Source organism: Aphelocoma coerulescens, chromosome 14 (assembly GCF_041296385.1).
Source record: "Aphelocoma coerulescens isolate FSJ_1873_10779 chromosome 14, UR_Acoe_1.0, whole genome shotgun sequence".
NCBI classification, from domain to species: domain Eukaryota; kingdom Metazoa; phylum Chordata; class Aves; order Passeriformes; family Corvidae; genus Aphelocoma; species Aphelocoma coerulescens.
Window position 1 is genome coordinate 9830928 of NC_091028.1, and position 9723 is coordinate 9840650.

The 9723-nt window shown below is 54.1% G+C and overlaps 1 protein-coding gene across 1 annotated transcript; it reads right to left on the minus strand.

Moving 5' to 3' along the window:
* Window positions 1-1688: 1688 nt before the first annotated feature.
* On the minus strand, window positions 1689-9480 carry SSTR5 (somatostatin receptor 5). The gene is made up of 2 exons (XM_069029990.1): window positions 9446-9480; window positions 1689-2778 (listed from the first exon to the last, which is right to left on the minus strand). Exon 2 carries the CDS (start codon window positions 2766-2768, stop codon window positions 1689-1691), a length of 1080 nt encoding a protein of 359 aa, XP_068886091.1. The 5' UTR covers window positions 2769-2778; window positions 9446-9480.
* Window positions 9481-9723: the final 243 nt, after the last annotated feature.

Genomic DNA, 9723 nt, shown 5'->3' on the forward strand with positions numbered 1-9723 from the left:
TGAGTGTTTTCCAATTTTTGGGGGTGTGTTTTTCCTGAGGAAGTTTTTGGTTGTCTTTGGGTTTGGGGTTTATTTGTCTCCATGTGTTGTTGAATTTCCAAAGGTGTGACGTCCTCTGGGAAGGGGCTTTGATTTTTTGGGATGAAGTAACAGCAGGTCCCTGTGGATTCAAAACACCTCAGGCTGAAAAATCATGGAACACCCTGAGTGGGAAGGGACTCACAGGGATCATCAAATCCAACTCCAGCTTTCCTCATTAATTTTCCACTGATTTTCCTCATTAATTTTCCATTTTCCGTTAATTTTCCCTGTCTTTAGAGCTCAGCTGCTCCAGAGGATCAGACAAATCCAGCAGCTGGAATTCTGCATCCCTGTGCTCTGCAGGGCACCGTGGGCACCTCCCTGTGTGGGAATATGAATTTTTCCAGCCACTTCCAAAAGGAGCTGGGAGCTAAAATGGGATTTTCTATTTCTGTCTGTGGGGAAGAACCTCTGGAAAATCGACTGGAGTGGGCAGAGGTGACAGAAAGGCTGCCCCAATTATTTGGGAACGGATCAGAGGTTGATTTATGCCTGGAAGAGCCGGACAATTCCAGGAATAATGGATATTGTATTAATTGATCATTTAAATCTGGCTGTGCTGGGATTTGGAATGTGGTGGAGAGCAGGTGGGCACTGCCTGCTACTGGGAGAAACCTGGGAGTAAATTACGCATGGTCCAACCCAGGACACATCCTGTGCTTGTGTGTCGGTGTATCCCGGGAGTTCCTGGGTTTGGGAATGTGAGTGGCACATCCAACGGAATAAACGGAATGACAGAACCATTAAAGTGGGAAAAAAACCTCCAGGATCAAGGCCCAAACACCGCCCTGGCAACTGCACTGGTCAGGAGGGGCTTGAGCCGAGTTTAAGTTCTGGAAATACAGTTTTGAGTCCAGACTTACACTCAGAACCAAGGAATGGACACCAGACCTCCTCAGGGGCCCGTAATCATCCCCACCGACATCGTACCAGCGGGCTTACACCACAGTTTACGGGGTGGGAAGGTGGCAATGTTATGGGCACGTCGATTCCTTTCCAAAATGTTTTCCTACTCGTTTCCTTCAATCCTTTCTGGCCATGTTTGCAGGATTCCTGCCTGCTCTGGCTCCCTGCAATGGGTTATGGACAGGGAAACAAAGCCAAGGCACCACCCAGCACATCAGAACCCATTTCCAGAGCAGTGCTGGGGCCGTTTTTGCATGAAACTCTGAAGAAATCTCATTTTCCTTTAAGAAATCCCCTTGAAGAATCCCAGAGACCCCGGCTGAGCTGTTTGCTGCTCAGAGCTGATCCCAGCTGTGCAAAGCAGCCTTAAACCCAGCTTAACAAGGGAGTTAGAGCTGGCTGGGCATTGGTTTGCATCACTAGAGGGGTGCAAAGCCTGAAAATCATTCCCTAGAGGACCCAAAGTGGTCACAAACATCTGATCCAGCAGGACACCACGAGAGCTTGGCACTTCCGGAAAAGCAGGGAAGAGCCCCCTGTGTACATTTCTTGGAGCTTGTGGGGCTCCACATTTTCCCTTTGCCACACATAGAGCTCTCCTTGAAGTCCCCAAGTCCTCCAGGGGACTCTGCAGTGCCAGGCTGTGCCCTCCTTGAAGTCCCCAAGTCCTCCAGGGGACTCTGCAGTGCCAGGCCGTGCCCTCAGACCTTGCTGGTCTGCATGTGCCCGTTGAACTCCGCGTTCCTCTGGGTCAGCATGGACTCCTGCAGGCGGCTGCTGTTCTCCTGCCTGTGCTCCACGGGGTCGCCATCCTCTGCTCCGTCGCCCTTCCGGAGGCAGAGAACCTTCTGGAAACTCTGCTTGAAGTTGTCGGAGAGGAAGCCGTAGAGGATGGGGTTGGCGCAGCTGTTGGCGTAGGACAGCACCACCATGAAGAAGTAGAGCCCCTCCAGGACGGGGTCGGCGGGCAGGATGAGGATCAGGTTGACGATGTTCATGGTGTAGAACGGGAGCCAGCAGAACACGAAGACCACCACAATGATCACCACCATCCTGGTGACCTTCCGCTCCGACCTGCGGCGCCGCGTGGAGCCCACGCGGATCCCCGAGGACTTGACCTTGACCACGATCAGCAGGTAGCACAGGCAGATGACCAGCAAAGGGCCGAAGAAGCCCAGCACCGAGGTGTAGATGATGAACGCCGCCGACCAGACGTTGACCGGCTCCGGCCAGTTCATGTTGCACGTCTGGAAGTCCTCCTGCACGTCCGAGAAGATGATCACTGGGAGAACCACCAAGAAGGAGAAGGTCCAGACGGTGGCACTGATGAGCTTGGCCACCCTGGGGCGTCTCCACTTGGTGGACTTGATGGGGTGCACCACAGCCAGGTAGCGATCCATGCTCATCACCGTCAGGCAGAAGATGCTGGTGAACTGGTTGATGCCGTCCACCGTCATCACCAGGCGGCAGAGGAAGGAGCCGAAGGGCCAGTAGGAGATGGCGTTTTGGGTGGCCAGGAAGGGCAGGCCCAGCATGAAGAGCACGTCGGCCACGGCCAGGTTCAGGATGTAGATGTTGGTGACCGTTTTCATCTTGGCGTGGCGCAGCACCACGTAGATGACCAGCGCGTTCCCGCTCAGCCCCACGGCACACACCAGCAGGTAACAGATGGGAATGAGCACCTTGTGGATATATTGGAACGGGGGCTGCTCCGGGGTTGTCCCGTTCTCCGTCACGTTGGGCAGCAGGGAGGAGTTCACCTCGCTGGGAGCGGCTTCCATGCTAAACGTGCTGGAAAAGTACAAAGGATCCATAATTTTTTCTCGGTGGTTTTCCTCTTAGGAGAGATTAAACTTCACGGGCATCTTGTTCCTAGAAGGAAAATTGGAAAAGGAAAGAAAAGAGAGAAAGGAAGAGGGAATTCAAAGAGGATTTTTACAATCACTTCCATTTTCTCTTCTGTTCAGCATTTGGGTTGGAATTATTCAGCCAGGGAGAGGGATGGGATCAATTCCCAAGCAAAGGAATTGCACAGTGGGAGAATCCCAGTGCTCATCCCAGCACATCCCGGGCTCTGTTTCATCGCGACAGGATCTGGGTCTGGCTGTAACTGTGAAGGATTTTTCCCCTGAGGGTGGCGAGGCTCTGGACTAGAATTCCCAGAGCAGCTGTGGCTGCCCCATCCCTGGGAGTGCCCAAGGCCAGGCTGGACAGGGCTTGGAGCAACGTGGGATAGGGAAAGGTATTGGGGTTGGAATGGAATGGGCTTTAAGGTCCCTTCCAACCCAAACCATTCTGGGATTCCACAAAATCCAGAAGGCCCCTGATTTTCCATGTAAAATCCGATACAGAAATTGTTGGAATATCGTTTTGGAGGACTCTGAGCAGCACACCAGGATCAGAGCAGAGCCTTCCCTTAGTACTGAGCTCTTTAAATCCCAGTTTGGGGCAGCTCTGCTGTCACTTGGTCATGGGGACCTGGGGGACTCCAGGGTGACTCAATCCCACCTCACTCCATCCAAACTCCAGGTGCTTTTGGAATCAGAGCCAAAGACAATTCCTGGTTTTTCCAGGAATGTCCACTGTGCTGATTCCCAGGTCTCCCTTTTCCATAAACCCACTTTTCCTTCCTACTCTTTCCTTCAATGATGCCAGCTGGGGCACAGCAGGAAAATGGGATCTTCCAAACCGGGAATGAGGCGCTGCTTTGGCTTCTCCTGGAATTCCCCCATGAATATTCCGAGATTTGACACAACTCAGGATGTTAAAATGAGTGGCAGACCTGGATTTAAATCCCACTTTTTAGGCTGCCTGGCACAACCAATGGAGAACCTCAGGGAACATCAGTGAATAGGTGAGGAAATAAAACCCTCCAGAACAATGGAAAACCCTTGGAAAAAATTCCGATGGAAAGGACCATGGGTGAAGTCACTCCCCCAGGGGTCAGGATGTGTGCACACACATGGGAAGGAATATACTCCTTTTTTTTTGTATCTGTCAAGACTATTTTTTGTGTTCCTGCATCCTCTCGTCTCACCCCAAACTGTTTTTTATCCCAAAGATCCCCTTTTCCTACAGGAAATCCAAGCTGCAGTGGGCAGCTGCCGGAGACCTGAACAGATCTGGAGCTGGAATAAATTTGAACAACCATTCTGAAAGAGGTGGAGAACTTGCAACGCCCTTTTCTCCATATTGTTGTCGGAGTGTGGTTCAAAGGAGGTGCTTATTGAGCATTTTCCTGGAGGAACTTGGAAACATCACCTCTGAAAAAGGGGAGATTTCAAGCAGCAAGGTCTCCATCAAATCCCACAGCAAACCCCAGTGAAGGTGGAAGAAATGCCCAGGAATTTTCACTCCCATCACCTGACGATCAGATTCCCATAATAATCTGGGGGTTTGGACGTGGAATCGCAAACAGCCAGCCCACGGTGCTGGAAAAACTCCTTGTCTCCAGCAGCAATCCAAAGCCACCTTCGTTGGTGGCTGGGCTTTCTCCTGGGGTGAGAAAACCTGGGGGAGAGGAGGAGTCCCGGCAGCTCCTGGGAGGAATCACAAATGTGCCGTGGGAATGTGCAGATGGGGAGTAGGTGTCTCACGTGGCTGGGCAGAGAAGGGAAATCGGGAATGCAGGGATGGCAGGGAGAGCGGAGGGAGCTGCAGGAGCTCCAGCAGATACTGGGAGATGGGGATGAGGATGGGGCAGGAGGAGCTGAAAACACTGTTGTTATATTTGGGATTGAGGTGTTGAAGCTAAGGAAGCATCCTTGCAATTCCCAAAATCCCTCTGCTCAGCCAAGACCATGCTCCTTTTAAATTACACAGGAGTGGGTCAGTGCTTGGATAAAATACCAAAGGAAAACTCTACTTCTGGCTAAGAATTGGAATTTTCAATCCTGCTCTGGCACTCATTTGAAAATCCTCGGGTTATTTATGGGAGAAATCCAGGAGAAGCCAAAGCAGCACCTCATTCCCGGCTGGGAGGGCTCTGGAAGTTCCCATTTTCCTGCTGTGACCCAGCTGGGATCACTGGAGGGAAGAACAGGAAGGAAAAATACACGGGATGGGGCAGTCAGTGTTTATGAACTCGTATCCATGGAGCTGCATCCTTGGGATGCTGCTGGGATTGGGAATGTTCTTCCCAACACGAGCAGCCTGGACAAGCTCGGCACATCCAGGCTGGGCCCAAAAACCCAATTTTCCTTCTGAGCCTGCAAAAAATTGGAGCACATGGAAAGGAGCAGGGCTGGAACTCAGCAGGGAAGGTCAGGCGGGGCAGTCATGTGTGGCTCATCCTCTTAAAAATGGGAAAGGACACCTTTGCCAAAGTGTCTTTTCCCACATTTCCTTGGATTCAGGCACTGTGGGAATTACACAATGACTTCAATCCTGTTCCTTCCACCGCCTTCGGAGTTCCGGCCTTGGGAAGAGCAGCTCTTTTCTTTGGATACTTCCAATTTCTTCTCCCCCTGGAGAAATCCTCCAGCCCCAAATCCCTGTTTCCAAAGGGCCTCGGCTCTCCCATCCATCCATTGGCATTCCAGAGGTTTTACATGAAGGACTTGGGTGTGTTTTCCATGGAGAGGAACTTCCAGGCTCCTTCAGCAGCAGCAGCTGTGCCAGACTTTCCCTGGAGTCAGGGACACTTTGTCCCCTCAGATTTTGGGGCTCTTCCCTTGGGTTTGTGGGAATATTCACCTTTCCCCTCAGGATTTTTGTCCCATGGGATGAACTGTACAGTATTCCCTGTCATACCGAGCGGATTGAGAAGGGAATCCCGGAATCCCAGAATGGTTTGGGTTGGAAGGGACCTTAAAGCTGATCCATGGACAGGGACACCTTCCCCTATCCCAGGGTGCTCCAAACCCCATCCAACCTGGATGTGGACAATTCCAGGGATGTCCCAGTGCATTTCCTGAGGGGAAATCCATTTCCTGTGGCCCTGATGCAAAACCTTCCATGTCTTCCCTGCCGGTTTCAGCACCAGGAAAGAATTTGCACCATCTCAGTGTTCCCCATTCCCAGGATTTGATGCCCTAAAGTCCCCCAGAACTGCAAACCGAGCCCAGATCCCCATTCCATGTTTTCTTCCCTCAGCCTTTGCCCTGCAGCCACCAGGATTCTGGGATTTGTCCAGGAAGTAACAAAAAACCCTTGACCAGCTGCAAATCCATGTTTTCCTGGCTGCCTCGGATGAGCACAGGGAATTTTTCCCCCTATCCAGGTGACAATTCGTCCCTCACCAGCTCGATTTGGCCTCAGCTCCTTTTGTCACCACAGCAGCAAACGACCCCGAACCTCCACAAAGGGTGAATAAAGGTAATAATTAAAGGTAATTAAGACGCGCTGATTGATCCCTCAGACCCTTGTTTGGTGTTCTTAACTAAGGGATTAATCAAGGACGCACCTCCAGGGGATTTTCCTCTCATCCATCTTTTTTTCCCCTTTGATCTCCGAGCCCCCGCCCTGGGATTGTCCATAAATTCTGGGCTTTCTGCTTGAAACTGGAATAATCCCTGACAGAATTCCAAGTTTTAACAGAGCAGCATCCTGGAAAAAATCAGCATCCACAGCAGCTGAACGTAACTCTGTTCCTGCCTCCCCCCAAAAAATTCGGGAATAAATAGCGGAGGTGTTATGGTGTCAGAATTTAACATTTGTGAGAAGTCCTAAATAAACCTGAGGGGAAAAAACCCAGAGATTAACAGGAACTGAAAAATCATCCCAACCTCAGGAAAAACAAACGTTTAAAATTGGAATTAAAACCTTTAATTTGAAATTAAAAATGCCCAGACAGATCAAGGCTGAAATTTTCCCTGGCTCTGGTCGCGGCAGGAAAGGACAAATAATTCCAGGGAGAGGATTGCGTGAGAGCGGGGCAGGAATCAGGCAGGAATTGCCGGAGGAAACCTGATTTCCTGAGGCCAGGTTGGATCCCGCTGCCTGTTTGCCTCTGGAACCGTCATCCCTCTCTCCTGCAGCATCCACGATAATTGCTGGGACTGGAATGACAGCACCAGGATGGCAGATCGCTGCTTGCAGGCGCAGGATAATTAGGGATAACACACCCCAGGCTTTTCAAACAGTCTCGGGAGGAAAAGCAGCGGGAGAACTCTCCAGGAATTGTCTCCCCACGGTAGAACTTCGTGGGGTTTTCCCATCCCGTGGATTTGGCTGCAATAAATTCCTGGGTTTTTAGTAAATTTTCCCTTTTGGAGCCGAGTGTCCGTCAGCTGCTGCTTCCCAGAGCACCCGTGGGGCCTCGTTCCTTGGATTTGTGTGGCTGGAGCAGGCAGGAGAAGAAGAGGAGGGAGTGGTGGTGTGGAAGTTGGGGAGACCTGGCAGAGCAGCTCTGGAATAACATAAAAATCCAGGGAAAGCTCGGTGGGAGCAGCAGGGAAATGCAGCATCACCCTGAGAGCTGCTGCAACTCCTGAGCTACAAAATGTTCTTTACCACTCCAGCAGCTCCCACACAGCACGGACACCTCGGTTTTCCCATTCCCAACCCTATCCCACCACCTGGAGTTAGAAAAACCAAAGGAATCAGCTCGGATTCTCCCCAAAAGGAGCTTTCTCCTTGTTCAAGTCTGCCTTTGCTGCTTCTCAGGGGGCGTTTGGCACCCCGAAAATCCCAATTATGGATTTTTCTTTGCTGAAAACAAAACTTTGTCACATTAAATCGCTCCTCTGTTCCGACTCCCTGAATTGGGACAGAGCTCTGATCACCTGAATTCCAAGTTCAACAACTTCTTCCCACTTTTACCCCTAAAAAAACCTTGAGAAATCGTATTTTCTTTGGCCAAATATCTGCTGAATCCTTTTTTTTCCTCCCCAAACACGTTTCAGGCTCTGTTGTGCTCAGGGATTACTCACTCGGGCTGAGCTGCTCCTGCCACACAAACACTCGTGCAAAGCAAACGCTGCGGGGTTTGGTCCCAGGTTTAAACTGGGTTTGCTCCCAGATTTAAGCTTGGTTTGCTCCCGGATTTAAGCTGGGTTTGCTCCCGGATTTAAACTGGGTTTGCTCCCGGATTTAAGCAGCTCCAGGCAGAGGAAGCTGTGGAGCTCCATCTCTGTGCTCCCACCGGGCAGCGGGGCTGGGCTGGAGCTCCCAAATCCGGCTCCAGCCCCAGCACATCCCCAAACCCAGCGGGTTTTCCCCAAAGGTTTCTTTCCCGACCTTCCCCTGTGCAATCCAGGGACATCCCGTGATTTCAGGGATGTGCCAGAGCAGAGGAGGAGCGCTAATTCCGGCTGTGGCTGCTCCCAGGCTGAGGGAGAGCGGGAGCACTCCCGGCTCCCTCCAGCTCAGGGAGAGCCCCGCATTGGGAAGGCGCTCAGGAAGAGCTCCTCTCGCTCCAAGAAGTGCAGCAGCTCCAGAAGAGGAGCCTCGAGGGGAAAATTCCAAGGTTTGGGCTCTCCAGCTTGGATCCATCCCTCTCCAGCAGAGCAGCTCCACTGCAGCCACGAAGCCCTGGTGACAGCGTCCCCAGGAGCTGCGATTTCCCACCCAGCGCTCCCAGGCTGGGCCCAGCACCCTGGAAGCGGCTGTGGGGTTTAACCCGGAGGTCACCTCCTCCCCAGAACCACAAAAAGTCTCTCGTTGAGCCCAAACCACCCGAGCCAGGTCGTTCTTTCCCCGCTCTTCCATGCCAAGCTCTGGGCCCTGGGAACAGGGAACAGGCTGTGCCCGGCGCTGGGAGCTGCAGGGAGCTGCCAGAGCTGCTCCCAGCCCAGCCCAGATCCATCCTGACCCCCAGGATGTCACCTTGACCTCGGCATCCTCTGCTCGCTGACCCCCCTGGAGCACAATCCCATCCCTGCATTCCCTGCCGTGTGTTATCCCGGAGGGGCATCCAGCGCGGAGCTCTGATCCCTCCGGGGTCCCTGCGCCCTCTCCCTCCCGGCTGAGCACATCCAGGGCTCTGCCACATCCCCGGGGTGGCAGCGGCCCCCGGGCTGTGCCCGCAGGTCCCTCCCGCCGGTGCCTCTCGCGTCCCTTTCGAGCTCCGTAGCCGCGCTCAGGCTGCTCCTGCTTCAAACGCGGCATCGTCCCCCCGGCCCGGGGTCCCTCCCGGGCACTCCCCAGCCAGGAGGGGTCACCCCGCTGCCCAGAGGGACCCTCCCGGGCACTCCCACACCAGGATTGGTCACCTCACTGCCCAGACGGTCCTTCCTCGTCATCCCTCTAGCCAGGAGGGGTCACCTCACTGCCCAGAGGGTCCCCCCTTGCCACCCCCACACCAGGACGGCGTCACTCCTTTTCCTAGCACCGAAACCTCCCTCAGAAGGGCAAATTCGGGGCGTCCGCAAGCGGGACCGATGACTCCGCTGCCCCCTTCACCCCAGCGAGCCCCCAACCGCGGGGTGCGCTTTGCGAAACCCCCGCCTGCCCCGTCCCCATCCTCCTCCAGTTCCCGCATCCCGGCTCGCAGTTCCCGGCTCCCGGCCATGGTTACCTGCGGCTCCAGGGCTGCTCTCCCGCTGGAGCAGGAGCCTCCCCGGGAGCGCACCCCGCGCTGGCCGCGTCCCTCGGGCTGCGGGCGGGGACCGCGGCCGCTCCCCCGGGAGGAGGGACCGGGCTCGGAGGGGCCGGGGGTGCCGCAGCCCTGGGGCCGCCCCCTGCTCGGGAACTCGGGCTGGAGCCCGGGAGCCGCCGCTGCGGGCAGCGGGAGCGCTGCGCAGGGAGGCTCTGCCCGCCTCCCCGTGGCTGTACCCCCTCCCCGCGTCCTCTGTT